Source organism: Enhydra lutris, unplaced genomic scaffold (genome assembly GCF_002288905.1).
Source record: "Enhydra lutris kenyoni isolate GAN:26980312 unplaced genomic scaffold, ASM228890v2 scaffoldscaffold3, whole genome shotgun sequence".
NCBI classification, from domain to species: domain Eukaryota; kingdom Metazoa; phylum Chordata; class Mammalia; order Carnivora; family Mustelidae; genus Enhydra; species Enhydra lutris.
Genome location: NW_019154087.1, coordinates 70,194,933 through 70,212,464, shown reverse-complemented (window position 1 = coordinate 70,212,464; position 17,532 = coordinate 70,194,933). Strand labels below are relative to the sequence as shown.

General features: G+C 38.3%; 1 protein-coding gene across 2 annotated transcripts in view; it reads left to right on the top strand.

Annotated features, from left to right (window-relative positions):
• LOC111154396 (GRB2 associated binding protein 1) overlaps positions 1–17,532 on the top strand; it is a 125,339-nt gene that overhangs the window by 91,101 nt on the left and 16,706 nt on the right. The window contains exons 4-8 of one of the 2 annotated variants that reach the window (XM_022513941.1): positions 2,576–3,177; positions 4,613–4,698; positions 4,879–5,182; positions 14,320–14,409; positions 16,120–16,213. In XM_022513941.1, coding sequence (XP_022369649.1) covers positions 2,576–3,177; positions 4,613–4,698; positions 4,879–5,182; positions 14,320–14,409; positions 16,120–16,213 — 1,176 coding nt within the window. The remainder of the gene's footprint in view (positions 1–2,575; positions 3,178–4,612; positions 4,699–4,878; positions 5,183–14,319; positions 14,410–16,119; positions 16,214–17,532) is intronic. The other variant, XM_022513951.1, reaches the window with a different exon arrangement.

The window sequence follows — 17,532 nt, the reverse complement described above, 5'->3', positions numbered from 1 at the left end:
TCACAACTACCTTTCAATATCAGCTTTTTAAAAGCCAGCAGCTAAGTGGCAGTTTTCATATGGTATCTTTCATTGATCTCATTGGTTTTACAGCTTTCCTGTTGCACTAGAAATTATGCTCAGAGTCCTTGCTCAGATATATTTTGTATCTATATTTTGCAGAAATGACTGATAATTGAGAAATATTTATGAAGTACCCACTGTGTGCCCACTCTTTTGCTGGGTGCTGTGAAGGTACAGACTAATTACGTAAGATACAGCCCCCTCAGATACAGTCCCTTCAGAGTTTTAAGTGAAGCTTTTGAAGAAGTCAGAACATGGAAGGGTTAAGTGTTTGTACATGAATTCAGGAGAATTGCCTTGCAAACTCTTACTCACCCTGCAGGACTTAGCTCAGGCATGTACTCCTCTAGAAAACATTCCCCCAAACTTCCAGGCTGGACTAAATGCCTGTCTGGGTTTTCATAGCATCCTGGCTGTGCCTCCTTATCCGTGTTTTACCAGAGTTGGAAATAGCTTGATATTTTAATTTATTCTTCACTAAAATATAAGCTACTCAAGGGCAGGGAACTTATTACTCCTTGTACTTCTAACTTTTCTTAACTCACTTGTTTGAATTCAATGAAATGCAAATGTTAGAATATGTGTAGTTGCATTAGAAATTCTTAGAAGGGACAGTGCAAGTATTTTTAAGATGGAGGGTGAAATGCTTCAAAGGAAGAGTAAGATTTGAACTACATTGGTTGGTGAGAGGAAAGGACCCTGTCATTTGCAATCTGCATAAAATTATTTGAGGGAAAGGCAAGGTAAAAGTAAGGCATGGGAGGAAATGAATGAAGAGGGGAGTTTGCCTGGAGTAGAGGGTTCCACTGGAGGAGAGTAGGACAGAAGATCGGCAAGCCAGATGGAGTCAGCGATGGTAGTCTTGGAACCAAGTGGAGGTGCTTGTGGGCTTCTTATAGTTCCCACAGCCTGTTGGGACCCTTAAGAGGATTTTCTCCAAGTAGATGAGTGATATGAAAACCATGTTCTGAATATACTGACCTTATAGCAATATAGCAGTATGGTCCCTTGGATTCATTGGAAGAAGGAGAAACTGGAGGAAAGAAGTCCACTAGGATTCTTAGGAGGGTTTAGTGGTGTGAATCTTAGCAGAGACCTGGATCTGAATGTGAGGTGGTGACAGTGGGAATAGAGCAGGGGTATAGTTAACTTGGTTAAAAGAAGGACTTGGTGCCTCATTGGTGGTGGAGATCCAAAAGAATGAATCAAAGCTGATAGTGTTTTGAGCCTCGAGATTCTGGATAAAGACATTTCTTTTAATGGCAAGTCAGAAAGGACAATCAATTTGAGAAGTAAGTTGAGCTTGGTTTGGTACACAAAAGCAAGGTAACACTGGGATAACCAAGCAGAATAATATTTTAATGCTTTGAAAATATGGGACTCGAGGTGAGAAGATGGGAGTTGTTGGCATTTGAATGGAAGGTGAAGTTACGAGAAAGGAGGATCTTTAAATGGTGTCTGTGGTAAAGCATAAGAAGACTGAATTCTGTTGGCTGTTCCCAGGTAGAGACCCAGGAAGAAGGAGCCAGTCAGCGAAAGAAGGGAATGATCAGTGAAGAAGGGAAAAGAGGGTGTTGCAGTAAGACACCAGAGGCGGAAAGTTTGAGTGAATAAATGTGATACACAGTGCCAGGTGTTACTAAGAAATCAAGGAAGATCAGACCTTAAAAAGTCTATCATAAGTTATTTTTCAGAAGATTGAGTTCAAGTTCCTACAGGACTTTGGACAACACTCACAGTAGTTAAAGGTACCCTGTTAACCATTAAGGAAGTGCATGCAGCGTGCTGGTATCGTCAGCTTCACTTTGGCTTCTACCCAAATTTTGTGATACCGCAAAAGGCAGAGACTAGAAATGTACCCAAAACATTAAACATACTCAAATAAGAGTTTTCAAGGTTAATTACTTTTTAGAATTGGCCAGCTTTGTGGCTTGTATTTTGAACATCTTTATAGTATTGGCTAAGAAAAAGAACACAGAATCTTTCAAGTTGCCACCTCCTTGGAGGTCACATTGGATTTCTGCCATACCAGGTAATCATTAGACTGTTAGTCTTCTAGAACAACAGTTGCCAGAGGTAGGCTGAATGATGAGCAATGGACCAACTTGATAAACTGTGTTGGCACGAGGGTTCTGCATGCTCTTCAGAGGAAATGCTTTTCCTTGTGTCTGTGCCTTAATCATTTACCTTTCTCAGAGTTTTGTATCTTTCTAATTCCAGTGCCTCAGGGATCATGGTTTTAGGTGTGGATTTAATAGGTGGAGTTGGGGGTGTGGGTCGGTACAGGATAAGAATTAGGGAGAATGCTTTTGGTGTTCTTGTGGTGGTGGTTTTGTTGTCTGGTGTATAATCATAAAAAGTAAGAAATATTCATGCTTTCAATCTTATGGGTCGCCCAAAAAATCTAATGAAAAACGTGTATTTTCATTGTTAAGCTATTAATATATTTATTAAAATGTAGCCGTATGTATTCACCATGTTTTGTTTTCTGTCATTAACAATTTTTATTTAGAACACACACTGATTCTGCAAAATCCACCTCTTCTGAAACAGACTGCAATGATAACGTCCCTTCTCATAAAAATCCTGCTTCCTCCCAGAACAAACATGGAGTGAATGGCTTTTTTCAGCAGCAAATGATGTATGACTCTCCGCCGCCTCGTGCTGCATCTGTTTCTGTAGACTCCAGCCTTTATAACCTGCCCAGGAGTTACTCCCACGATGTTTTACCAAAGGTGTCTCCATCGAGTACCGAGGCAGATGGAGAACTCTATGTTTTTAATACCCCATCTGGGACATCGAGTGTAGAGACTCAAATGAGGCATGTATCTATTAGTTACGACATTCCTCCAACACCTGGTAATACTTATCAGATTCCACGAACATTTCCAGACGGAACTTTGGGACAGACGTCAAAGCTAGACACTATTCCAGATATTCCTCCACCTCGGCCACCGAAACCACATCCAGCTCATGACCGATCTCCTGTGGAAACGTGCAGTATCACACGCACAGCCTCAGATACTGACAATAGTTACTGTATCCCTACAGCAGGGATGCCACCATCACGTAGTAATACCATTTCCACTGTGGATTTGAACAAATTGCGAAAAGGTCAGCTCTAACTGGCTTCTACTGTGTTAGAGGTTAATGATAGAAAATCTGTTTATCTGAATATTTGTTCTTTGTAGCATAGTATGATGTTAAATGATAGTCCTTTTTTTTTTCAGCTCTGCAGTTACCCACTCATGTAGTGAAGATATCAGAGTCTCTGTAGCTCGTTGGAAGGGTGTTGGTGCATGTAGCGTGTGCCTGTGTGAGTGTTCTGCTGGAAGGGAGAAAGACTTGGAGTTTTTCACCCCTGAAGAAGTATGGCCTTAGTAATACCTTCCTGCCTCAGGAAGTGTGCACCCCTCTTTCCTGCTTTCCATGTATCCTGGGTGGGTTGACTCTCTACTGGGGCAGAGGAGCAGGAAATGGACTAGCCACAAAGCCCCTCCGAATCATCCCTTTCCTGTATTTTTGTGCCATTATGGCTGCTTCTATGTCACATCTGCTGGGCTCCGTTTCCTTCCTTCCTCAGTAAGCAATTTATACGTTGTGTCTAACAAGTAGACTCCTTTCCAGTCATGCCATTCTGCTTTTGTTTGGTTTTATTTATTTCTAAAGCTTGCAATCTTCTCTCCCCTTTCCCTAGCCACTTCACTTAGTCCTATACCATCTCCTAGAGTCTGCTGAAAGTTACGACCTTGAGAGGAGAAAAACTCAGTCTGGCGTACACTCTGAGGTTCTTAAAGTCCTAGAAATAGAAGGCCAGTGTTTAAGATGCACATACCCTAAAAACTATGTGCTAATGTTTTTGTATTTTGTTGGTAGAGTTACCCACCTGTCCTAAAGAAAATAAAGATTTAATGCATCACAAAGAGTACTAATAGGGAGACTTCACTTAGCCATTCAGTACCAATTTCTGATTCTCTTCATGAAGTGGCTCTGTAATCTGATTATAGGTTAGTGAGATAGAAGTTAAGCCCAAGGTGGTACAGAAGATGAGAAAATAAAAGTATTTCTTTTCTGTCTTTTTTTTTTTTTTTTTTAAGATTTTATTTATTTATTTGACAGAGAGACACACAGCGAGAGAGGGAACACAGGCAGGAGGAGTAGGAGAGGGAGAAGCAGGCTTTCTGCAGAGCAGGGAGCCTGATGCCGGCTTGATCCCAGGACCCTGGGATCACGGCCGGAGCTGAAGGTAGACGCTTAATGACTGAGCCACCCAGGTGGCCCTTTTCTGTCTTTAAATAACCCAGCATCCTGGGCTTAGACATTCATTCATTGTCGTAATCAAATGCTGGTACTGGTTAGCATATTAGTGAGTGTCTGCATTTCCTAGTGATTTAAGGTACCCATTCGGGATATTATTCTGTGAGCATCTTTTTAAAAATCTCTGTGTATGCGCGCATACCTGCACACATGTGTGTAAAGAAAGAGAACAGACCATTCTGAGAACTGGCAAAGATGGGAAGAAATGCTGATCATTTGTTTTCTATTTTAGATGCTAGTTCTCAAGACTGCTATGATATTCCACGAACATTTCCAAGTGACAGATCTAGTTCACTTGAAGGCTTCCATAACCACTTTGTAAGTATAACTGATCTTGGCGTCATCAAGTGTGCTTCACTCTCAGGATCTTCACATTCAGTGCTCTGAAATTAAATGAGATCGTTTCATATGATCCATATGAATATGTGTGACTTATAACTGTGTTTTCCTTTTTGATAATAGTTTCTGTTTATTAAAAGAAATGTATGTGTGTTTTAGAAAATCAAAAATATATTGACAGTGGGAAGCGTATCAAGTGAAGAACTAGATGAAAATTACGTCCCAATGAATCCCAATTCTCCTCCACGACAACATTCCAGCAGTTTTACAGAACCAATTCAGGAAGCAAATTATGTGCCAATGACTCCGGGAACATTTGATTTTTCTTCATTTGGAATGCAAGTTCCTCCTCCTGCTCATATGGGCTTCCGGTCCAGCCCAAAGACCCCTCCCCGAAGGCCAGTTCCTGTTGCAGACTGTGAACCACCCCCCGTGGATAGGAACCTCAAGCCTGACAGAAAAGGTAAGGAGGGCATGACATAGCAAATGGGTTGGGGGGTGGGAGGGTGCCTGTTTAGATCTGCCAGCTTAGATCTTAACTGTCATAAAATCCCAAATGGATTTGGGACTAGAAGTTCCAAAGTAATTCATATTACCTTAGTTATCAACTTGTCTTAAGTGTGGTATTGATATTTGTAGATTAAGAATTGTTATATGTTGATGCCCAGGTGAGGTTTCTGTCTCCTGTCTCTAGAGCAGAGGTTACAAATTAAAATACTCCCAAGGTTTGGCAAGCAACAGGAGAAAATGAGGAGAAACTGGAATCCACTTGCCCATTCTAAATGGAGTAACTAACTGCTCCTTGGCTGTAATCCTTTGTTGACTTGTGAAAATAATATGTGCCCATATGGGCAAATCATCTGATGTATCAGGAGAAGGCAAAAATTTCATCTCTTATATGTATTATCTTTTGATTTTTGAGTGTGATCTGCTAGTTTAATTTAAAAACAAAAACCAAAAAACACCTCAGACCAAACCAAACAACTTGTAGAGGCTGGATATGGTCTTTGGCTGCTGTTTTGTAACCTCTTCTCCAGAATATATAATATCAAATCAGACAGAGATTATTAGTGCATTTGACGTAATTCTTAAAGAACAATGAGGCTGCTTGTACAATCTTTCCAGTCTGTCTGTATAACAGCTTCTTAAAAATGATTCTGCTTTTGCTGGGGTATAAATGCTTCTAGTCTGTTCCTTCATACTGGCCTTCATAAGTAACATTAAATTCTAGGGTAGCATGGTTTGTTAAGAATTCCGTATAAAAGAGACTCCAAACTGGTAATACAGACTCAGGTTTTTATATTTTGGGTTTGAGTGGTTAAAACCCAGACAACTAGCTGTGTTGCAGCATGCTGTTAGTGTGATTTAATCTTGACAACCAAATAAGTTAGTATATTGGCTGTGTGATGAGTTGGCGCCATTTCTGGGGAATTCAGCACATTTGAAATCTCCTGTGCTGTACATAGCTTTTTAAAGGCATGTAATATCAGTGTAAATTTCTCATTAACCTGGGTTTTTAGATCGTTAGTATATTTCTAATTAAGTTCCAATTGTAGGGAACAGAGTCTGAGACCTATTCCGAGTATCTGAAGAAAATGAGTTTTGTTTTGTTTTGCCTTTAAGTAAGTAAGTAAGTAAGGCTGGTCCTATGCTAAAATGACAAAATTTACTGAGAACAGAAGCACTCCTAAGGGACCATCACTTTGTCCTGTTGTCTGCATTTCTGTCCTGTGGGAAGCCTTTACATCTGTTTTGTTCTGTCTCACATTCTGTCCTTCTTTTCTGTTTCCTGTCCTGTATCCTCTACTTGGTTTCTGCCTTCCAGGAGCTGTGGCTGACAACTCCCCATTGTGGCCTCACTTCTGCCTCCTGGCTCCTTTTTACATGTGTGCACCTTCTGCACCTGCTGCCTCCGTCATTATTCACTCACTGTAGAGTGCTCACAGTGAATTGGATTGCTCTTATTTGTCTTTTCACACCAGGCCATATGACAGATTGTAGGCCAGCCCACAGATCGGCTGCCGCTGGTCAGCTGCCCACCTTTGGTTTGACGGCTAGAAAGTTAGCCACACATAACACCCACAGCCACCCAGACAGCCCGAGCAGCGGGGCTGTAATCAGGGGTGGTTATCTTAGAAAGGGTATGAGCATCACAGGGTTTTTATTTGACAACTTTTCCTTTTGCTTCTCTTTGTCCACATCTGTCTTTAACTCTATTTAGGCATTATTAGTCATTTTCCCTGCATACAAAATGCAGAAGTATGTTTAGACATGCATAGATTTATAACTGAGTTCACAGGTTGCTGAAGGATTAAGGTCCAAGTGTTATGAACTCTCCACAATACTGAAATATTCGTTTTTAATGCTAAACTGGTTCTTTACTTACTACTTAGTGCATGTGAGCAGCAAATCTCTACTTTTTTTTTTTAAGATTTATTTTTTTTATTTTAGATAGCAAACAAGCATGTGAACACAAGTGGAGGGAGGGGTAGAGGGAGAGAAACTTCAAGCAAATACCCCCTGTTGAGTACGGAGCCCACCCAGGGCTGATCTCATGACCCATTAGATCATGACACTTAACCAACTAAGCCACCCAGGTGCCCCAGCAGATCTCTGCTTTTTAACCCCAAATGTAAGTTTTATATCTGGAAGCCCTACGTAAATGTGGAGGTGATATTGTTAGGGTAAGTGTGCAAGGCACTGAGTCCTACCTGCTGTGCTTCTCTGCCTGCCCCTTCCTTTCCTCGGGCTCCGCAGAACACAGTTCGAAAATTCCCAATATATTTCACAGTTAGGGATTACACATGGTAAACCTAATGAATACTCAGAAAATGTCCCTATTTATATGTTAGAAAAGTTTTACGATCATAATGATATGTGTTTAGTGTTCTCTAGGTCTGATAGAGCTCATGTAGGTCATATGATATATATCATTTTATGTATATATCATCATATGGCATGTATACTATATATCATTTCTATTACATTTATGTATAATTACACCTCCCTATGTTATAGTGAAAGTACTATATATTCTAGTATAGTAGTGATTAATTGCCCTAGGTTTCTAAACCAACCTGTTACAGTAGAACAGAACAAAGTAGGTTCTTGGTTAATTCTGGAGGTTGCATTTAGGCTTTTACAAAATTAAGTGAACTCTTGAGAGACAGTCCTGAACTCATTGGCCAGGTTGTTTATTTGGTATCTATGCTTAGACACAGAATGAACTGAGAAAGCACCTGGAATAAAATACATAGTTTTTGGCAAAATCAAGGAGAATAGGTTTAGCAAAACAGGGGAGGTTACTAAAATCATAGTAATTAAAAAAAAAGGTTTTGCTTTTCTTTTAGTACTGTTCTGCTTTTTAGATAAATATAAGAGAGAAAGCATGAGAGACTATTTAACTTAGCAATCTTTGTCAACTCACTTTAGGAAGTTACAACTATTCAAGAAGAACACATTGAAAACCCAAATTCAGATCTTGGAGCAGTTTATCTTTAAAAACTTAAATTGTAGGGGCACCTGGGTAGCTCAGTCAGTTAAGTATCCAATTCTTGATTTGGCTCAAGTCATTATCTCAGGATCATGGGATCAAACCCCATGTCTGGTTCTACACGCAGCATGGTGTCTGGTTGGGATTCTCTCTCCCTTTCCTTCTGCTCCTCCACCAACATAAGCCTCCCCGCCCAATGCTCTCCCACTCTCCCTTGCTAAAATAAATAAATATATCTTTAAAATAAATAAATAAAAATAAAAACTTAAACTGTAAAACAAATGTCTTATTTGGTCTTGAAATTCTTCACATGCATAGCATCAGATGAGTCTGTTTTACATCTAGATTTTGTGACATCAGATACATGACTCAATCTGTTCTACTATCTCTTAATTAACTATACCTCACAATTAGCAAACCTGATTCTATCGAATACAGCTTGATTAGTTTCAGAGCCCAATATAACTAGTTCAGTACCCAGTGTAACCAGTTACTGTGATTGTCTTCTTTGAAAGAGTCTACAATAAATGAGTGACATTCTAGTCTTGTTTATACCCCCAATTATAGATGTCAGCTGCTGTAGTTAGTAGTACAGATAAGTTTTTCAAATACTTTTGGGTAATTGAAGCTTCAGAAATGCATAGATGTTCTAAACACTTATGTTTAATGTATTTTCATGGACCTTTTTCCCCATCACCCAACTTGTGGTAGCTATATTTTCACCCCTACTATTTCCGTCACAACGGTATTTGTTACAAACCAAGTTTTGTGTAATATTAATAGAGGAGAAAAGCTTAATTTGCATATATTAAATATAGGAAAGCAGATAAGTCATTGTAAATGCAGGACAAATTATGTTTTGATTGTTTCAGCTGAAAGTTACATTTTAATTGAAGAGTAAGTTTATAAAGTTTTGGAAACTTCTGTAAGATATCTATAGTGGCTTCTCTTAAAAGTAAGTCATTACCTGAATCTACCATATTTAACCGCTGCACTTATCTAGGCCCTCTACCCCCATCCAGTCTTCTAACATGATGTGGCAGCCATTGGAGCCTCAGACACGATCTTAATACTTTGTTTTGTTTAGCTTTGCCCAAGCATGGCTTTCTGCAGTAATTATATCATGACAAAGCAGTGAAAAGCAGTGTGAAAAAGCAGTACAGGTTTACTTCTGGTGTTTTTGTACATTAGTTGGCTTAAAGTATCTTTGGGTATGATCTTCACTTTCAGTATAGGAAGCATCCAGAAGACCAGTCTGGACAAGCTTCCCTAGATAGGTCCTTTTGACGAAGTTGACCTATTTGCTCTAGACGTTTTTTTGAGAGATCTTCTGAAGTTTTTGAATGTGATTAAAAATAAACATGCTTTTTGTTCCTGTTTTTTTAATTAATATGCTTTTTTAAAACTACTTTTATACTGTAATAAGTGTTTGGGAGATGGATGAGTGACACTAGTAAATATAACTAGATTTTAATAAACAAGTATTAAGTTTGAATCTCAAGTCAGATTTGTGGTTTGGTGTTGCAGTTTAAGGGAAATACAAATGGGATACATTTTTGGGGTGCCTGTCTGGCTTAGTCAGAAGAGCATGTGACTCTTGATCCCAGGGTCTGAGTTCGAGGCCCACGTTGGGTGTAGAGATTACTTAAATAAATAAAAACTTTGAAAAAAAAGAATGGAGTGTATTTTTATATCATAGCCTTTACATGCAGGTTGTTTCTCCTAAATATTCTTTACCTTCCAATATATAAATATCATTATTATGTTCTTCATACAGTCAGACCATTACAACAAGTGTAAAAGTTTTTCAATATACTACCTGGATTAGTATTTGGAATTATCAGAGGATATTAATGTTGTGAATTATCGTTCTTCTTTCTTGATTTTTGAGATGCTCAATGGAAATAGTATAATCTATAAAACTGTGGAAGAGTAAATAATTCAGGCTAAGTTAAACCTGTAGTAATACAGAAAATAAACTTTCCACTTCGTGTTGAATTTATGTAAGCAGTACCTATGAAAATAATACTTGATAGTGTATGGACTTTGCAAAAAAGATTGCATCTGCTTATTTGAAACATAACCTCATGTGATTGCCTTGACCATATTTGGGATTATCAACTTTTGAAACCACATTCAGTTGCTCTCTTTTTTCCCACTTAAAGGACCAGCAAAAAAATTATGATATTGATCAGATTAAACACCACCAGCTTTAAGAGACCTGCAGTTCATCAACATAGATTTAAGTGCCTACCAGTTATAGGATCTATCCTTTGCTAGTCCTTGGTCTCCAAACACAGGAAGAAAAGGTGGCTTCCCTGAAGAAGCTCACTGTCTAGTGGAGGAGGTAGAAAAGTAAACACATTATCATAACTGGCGTGGAAGGAGCTGTGGTTGAGGTAAGCTTTTGGCACTGTTATCTAAGCTCCCCTGAGGAAAGTCTGAAAGAGTGAATGGCAATTAAATGATGGTAGAGGAGGAGAGGATGGCAAAGGACCTTTTAGTCAGAATAAACAGCATACCCAGATCCTTTAAAAGAGGGCAGATGGGACTGGCTGGGTTGTGAGTGGGAGGGAGGGAATAAGATAGGGAGGGAGGAGGGGAGCAAAGTATGAATGGAGGAAGGAATGCCAAATGCCTTGCAGGTGCCTGATCCTGAGGGTGTTATAGGCCATGCTAATGAGTTGGGGCTTTATTCTGAGTACACCATTAAAGGGTTTTATGCAGGCAAGTAACATAATCAGGTTGGCCCCTAGAAAGCTCATTCTAAAATTTAAGATAGGACAAGATGGGTAGGATAAAATTTAAATTGATAGGAAAAAACACTGTTCTCTTATGTAAAATGTTAAAAAAAAATCACATTTTTTTCAGCATCTTTCTCAAAGAGTGCTTTGCTTGGTTTTCCAAATCCAGGGTTCTTAAAGCCTTGGTTTAGAAATGATCAAATAAGGAAAGGCATAACAGATCCCCTTTCCTGGCTCTTATTTGGTCCCTCAGCTTGGGGATTTACAGTGATTTTAAAGGTCTGAAGGCATTTGGAGGACAGCTGGCAGTTATTTAGCCGTATAGTGTGAGCTCCTCACTTTGAGAAAAACAAACCAGGTAAGTGAGGTACACATTAGAAGCAGGAAAGTTTTAAGAAAGGACTTCAGACTTGTAGATTTTTTTATTTTCTTAGGTAAATGAAAACAGACTATTATATTGTCATTATAAATATAAATTAAAGTTTATAAAATAAAGATTAGAGAGAAAGTAGAATTTAGAAGGACTTGTAAGAGATCTGCAGTGGCAACTGGTAATCGGGGAAACAGAGCAGGTCTGTGGTGAGTCGGAGGAGAAATTGCATTTTGAACATGCAGTGTGAGCGCCTGCAGAACAGCCAGAGAGGTTGGTTGTGTAAATGTGTAGCTTATGATTTCCAGAGGAAGATCTGAACCAGGATGAAGATCTGTCAACTTGTACTCCATGTTAGGGAGCAAGTCACATGAGCCAGAGATTGCCCCCCCCCCATAAGGGTTAAAACATAGGGAGAGTGTCGCCCCTAGTCAGTGCTCTCTTCTAAATGACGTCATGTTTTTCTTTGTTCAAAGGTAGTCTGGCTAAAGCCAAGTTGTAATCTGCTTCGGATTTAAAAGTTGAGGCTCAAATGAGTTACTCTGTTTACTCTCAGAATTTGAGAATCTGTGTATCCCCAGAGTTGTTTATTTTTGCCTTTACTTTCTTATGCGTATTTCTTACTCTTTATTTTCACCCTTTTCTTGAACAGTCAGGAAAACATTCAAATATTTGCTGTTAGATAGTAGAGAGGAAGACAGGCCCAAGACAGGCGTCCTAACACCTGGGGCCTTTTTTCCACCTTTTTTCTCTCACAAGTAATACCAAGCCATCATTTGGGTACAACTTACATTTCTGTCTGGAACATCAATGTCAAACTGAGTTTGGAGGGATATAAAGAAATAAAGCTGACAAAATGTCTGAGTGACTCAGTATGATTCAGTGCCACACTTCTAAATTTCGACTTTCATCCCAAACCAACCTTGAGCCTTGCATGGAATGGAAAATACATAAAAATTTTGTAAAAACACTTCTAAAACCTCACTTGATACAGTATTTTTCTATTAGGAAAATCAAGGAGTACCCTCGGGAGTGCCTGACAGATGGAATTGGTTTAGAGAAAAGATGGTCAGTTCAGGGTCAGGTAGTAAAAGGATCTCTGTGGGGAGCTGTGGGACAAGGGAAGAATGGAACTAGTTCACAGGCAGGTGGAGTTAGCAGTCACAGGATCTTGAGTATTTAATCACCAACAAAGATGAAGATAACCAGGTATGCAAAGCTGAGAAGTGTGGAGGGTGACTGCTGGGGGAGAAGCACAGTGATAAATCGGAAGGAAGCCCAGAGTTAATGAACGTGGGTCTTTCAGCAAAGGAGGACGGCAGAAGACACATTGAGGGAATACCAGCGAACCAGAAGTCACCCAGAAAAGCAATTATTAAACTTCACGTCACTCACGGATCAACTACCTGTGGCATTCAAGTAGATGTAAGATCTCAAACTGAACTGAGCAGTTCAAAACTGTCCTCTAAACACTGGTTTCCTAGGATATTTGATTGTCCAAAAAGCTAGAGAGATAAAACAGTGTGGACAGCACAGGAGCATACACCAGCAGGTGCGAGGCTAGGGGAGCCTTCATTTGGCCTCTATAATCAATGCTGTGACCCAAGCAAATACTTAACCTTTTTTGTTCTTCGGGGTATCTCATCCATAAAATGAAGAAGCTGGATTTGATCTGTAAAAGCCTTTTAGCTGTAAAATAAGTGTATTTTTCTGTAGCAACCCTTACCTTCTGCCTCTTACTCTTTTTGAAGGGAAGTACATTGTATTGGGGACTTTATAAAAAAGCTGACCTCCGTTGTTTTTAGTAAAGTGCCCTGCCAGCATGGGCCCTGGATAGGTATTCAGCATTAGGGGTAGGATTACAGCCCCAAATCTTATCACTCACATTTTAAACTAGACCTGCCTCATTTCTCAATAAACTCAATGTATTAATCGCCTAACTTAGAAAATTGGTTCATTAGAGAATTCTCACATTTTATAACCTAGAGATTCATATTTTAAGAAACTTCACACCTTCGGTAGATAAGGTACTAGATATTAGCACTTACTCAGCAAATTCTGATCTTGCCATCTAATAGATGTCGACTCAGTTTTGTAAATGCCAAAAAAGATGAAAATTTGGTGCCATTGAGAAAAGAGCAACTTAAATTACTGGTTTAGATGATATTGCTACTCCGGCCTCCAGGCTTCCTGTGAGAAAAAGGGAGGCCACTGCTGGATGTTAACCCCTTACTTTTCATAAGGCTTTTTTTCAGCAGCACTTCTTTGTGGCAGAGAATAAATGAAAAGAAAATGAAGGCAACTGAATTTATGTTTTCAAATACTTACATCGAGGCTAGACAATCAGTAGTTCCAGAATTAAGACATCTAATCCTTGCATAATGACATCACTGGGTAGCTACCAGTATCCAGGGGAAACAAACAGTGGTCTTGGTTTTGATCTTGGATTATCAAACATTGTAACATCAACCTGCTTCTCTAGAAGGGCTTTTGGTCAGGAGGTCAAGGAGTAGTCAGATTAAGGTTTTTTAAATACCTCCATTAAATTAAGCAAGAAATATTATAGGGAAGTAGGCCTTGGTACTTTCTTATCAGACTTCAAAGAAAAGATGTACTTTGAGGTATGACTGAGGTATTTTATAATTTTTTGTTTGATCCAGTTTTCTAAGGCATGTTAGAAGAATAACTAACATGGCACATGTCTTTCCTCCCTTCCTCCGAATAAAGATAACCACTAAACAGTCTGGTTATCCCACTAAAACTTTACCATCCTTTATAACACTTGGCTTGTCACACTGTTGCATGAAGCTTCTTCCTTTCCGTTGTACTGAGCATGAATGATATGTAGCAAGATTGAAATATTCTCCACAAACAATCTTTTGTATATGCTTTTGAGATGTAACATTTCTGCTCAGGGCTCTGTTGCTTTTTTACAGAATCCATTTTCCAATTAAAAAATAACATATTAAGAGAGTCTTCTTTTTACCAATTAGGTCAAAGTCCTAAAATTTTAAGACCCAAACCCCATGGTTTAGAGCGAACTGATTCACAAACCATAGGTGACTTTGCTACAAGGAGAAAGGGTATGTACATTAGCACCGCATGCTGGATGGGGCATTGGGAATTTATTTTGTGGTGGTTTTTTCTTAAAAAAGTTAAGGAGAAGAGCCTTAAGTACGACTGCTGTTGTGAATAAAGCTTCCTAGCACGTTATTTCTAAAGTGAATGCTTCTTGTAATGTGTGTCTTCCCATTGTGTCTTTTCATAGACACAAGTCTACTTGTTATGCCATTAACAGCAGCATGTTAAATTTGATAATATTTAGTCTTGTCCTTTTGCATTATTCTCTTAACCTTTTGGACATCAATACATTGTTTGCTTTAAGCTTGTGATCTACTTGTGAGTTCCAAATGCCTCCTTTATTTATATGTAACGTGCTGTGTATTCTGTCCTGAGACAAAATACAGAATCACTTCCCATGGATTAATTATTTATGCCATTACTTAGAATTTGACAGGTAAATTGCCAGTAGCCTTTGGGTTTCAAAAAAAGTGAAACATAAGAGTTAAAGAATTATATACACTAAGCACAGTATTCTGTGCATGTCTATTTTAAGTGTATAGGTGAGCAAAATTTAAACTCAGACTTAATCTAGTCTTCAGAAAAATCACATTGAGTTTTTTGTTTTGAATAGACAAAAATACTCATAAGCCCAGTGAATCTACATAGTCCTTTTAAATAAAACTATTTTATAGTTTGATGGTAGTTATAACATAGTTGATTAAAAGTATGAGGTGAGGAAAAGTATGTCCATATATGGACAAAAACTAGAAAAAAACCTAGAAAAGTGAATTTTTTTTCCTTTGGAGTGGCAGGATGAAAGGTAAAGTATTTACCTAATATGTTTAAGTAGTCTCCCAAAGTATAATTCATATTAACATATAGTTTTAGTTATTTAGTTCATTTAGTTAATTTCTGAAAAATGTTTTATTCTTTAAGGGCTGAGAGCTCTGTGGTATTTACTAGCATGGTAATTATCTGTTGTAATAATGAGGTAAATAAGCAAAGACCACTTATAAATGAAGCCAATAAGAATATTAGTGTTTATTATTATTTAATTTGGTAAAGAATATTGTTGGTTAAATAAGCTAAAAATTCAAGGTAATTTTTAATAATGGTCTCTCAGAGCTGAGTTTGAGTCTCAAAATATTATTATTGCTTTCTTTTATTTGTTTTCAGACTGGGCTTGAATTAGTTTAAAAGAGTTGGTCACTTTTTTCAATTTTTGATTTTAGCAGAGTTTGGTATTTAATACTTTCAATACATCATTTTATATATATAGTTGTATAACTGATGCTTCAGTTTTGGAGAATAGAAATGTTCTTACATAGAAGATGAAAGCTCCATACTTGGGGATCAAAATACTTTTTTTTAAAAAAGGAAATAAGGAAATATGAAACGTATACATCAAGTAACTAAAGGAATTGGGTCACATTACCCTTTCTTCTCATTTAGTTTATTTTCATAAAATATTAAATTAAGAAGCAACGTGTTGTAATAGAGCTTTAGACTTTGGGTCAACAACCATGAAACATTATTGAATTTAGCTTTTGTCGCTAATTATTTAGCAGTGTCACCTTGGGCAAATCCTGTAACATCAGCTCATTTCATGTGTGAAACCAGCTGGTCTTAGGTGTACTCTGGCTATAACATATAAGTAGAGAGAGTGAGGATCTTGTTTTGTTTTCCAAATTTCTGTGTACTGAAGCCTCTTTTTCTCTCTTTCATTTCAGTCAAGCCAGCACCTTTAGAAATAAAACCTTTGCCGGAATGGGAAGAGCTACAAGCCCCAGTTAGATCTCCCATCACTAGGAGTTTTGCTCGAGAGTAAGTGTTTGTTTAAAGTATGTACCTTGATTGGTCACTGTAATGGAAAATAACTGGAACAGTGGTTCCCAAAATATGGTCTGGAAAGCCTGCCTTTCTGGGGTTCTGTGAAGTCAAATTCTCATTAAGATGCCACGATGTCTTTTGCCTTTTCCACTCTTTTTCTCTCACGAGTATTTGCCGGAGTTTTCCGAAGGCTACATAGTGTTTAGTCATATCCCTGGGACAGATAATAAATAGAAAATATTTGTATACTCTTGTGGTATTTTTTGTTCGTTTTTATGTATAAGTCTTTTTTAAATTCAGTTAATTAACATATAATGTCTTAATAGTTTCAGAGGTAGAGGTCAGTGATTCATCAGTCTTATATGTTACCCAATGCTCATTACATCACATTCCTTCCTTAATGTCCATCCACCCAGTTATCCCATCCCCCCACCTCCCTTCCCTTCAGCAACCTTCAGTTTGTTACCTATGATTAAGAGTTTCTTATGGTTTGTCTCCCTCTCCGGTTTCATCTTGTATGATTTTTTCTTTTTCCTATGATCCTCTGTAAATTTTACATATGAGTGAGATCATATGATAATTCTGTCTCTGATTGCCTTATTTAGCGTAGTTTGAGTTCTGTCCACCTCCTTGCAAATGGCAAGATTTCATTTTTTTTTTTTTTTGGATGGTGGAGTAATATTCATTGTATATACATATATACCACATCTTCTTTATCCATTCATCTGTTGATGGACATCTAGCCTCTTTCCATAGTTTGGCTATTGTGGACTTGTGGACAGTGCTGCTATAAACATTCCAGGTGCACTTGCCCCTTCAGATCACTACATTTGTATCTTTGGGGTAAATACCCAGTAGTGCAATTGCTGGGTCATAGGGTAGCTCTATTTTCAAATTTTTGAGGATCCTCCATACTGTTTTCCAGACTGGCTGTACCAGCTTGCATTCCCACCAGCAGTGTAAAAGGGTCTGCCTTTCTCCACATCCTCGCCAACAACTGTCATTTCCTGACTTGTTAATTTTAGCCATTCTGACTGGTGTGAGGTGGTATCTCATTAAGGTTTTGATTTGTATTTCCCTGATGCCGAGTGATGTGGAGCACTTTTTCATGTGCCTGTTGGCCATTTGGGTGTCTTTTTTGCAGAAATTTCTGTTCAAGTCTTCTGCCCATTTCTTGATTGGATGATTTGTTCTTTGGGTGTTGAATTTTATAAGTTCTTTATAGGTTTTGGATACTAGCCCTTTATCTAATAAGACATTTGCAAATATCTTCTCCCATTCTGTCAGTTGTCTTTTGGGTTTTTTTTTTCCTG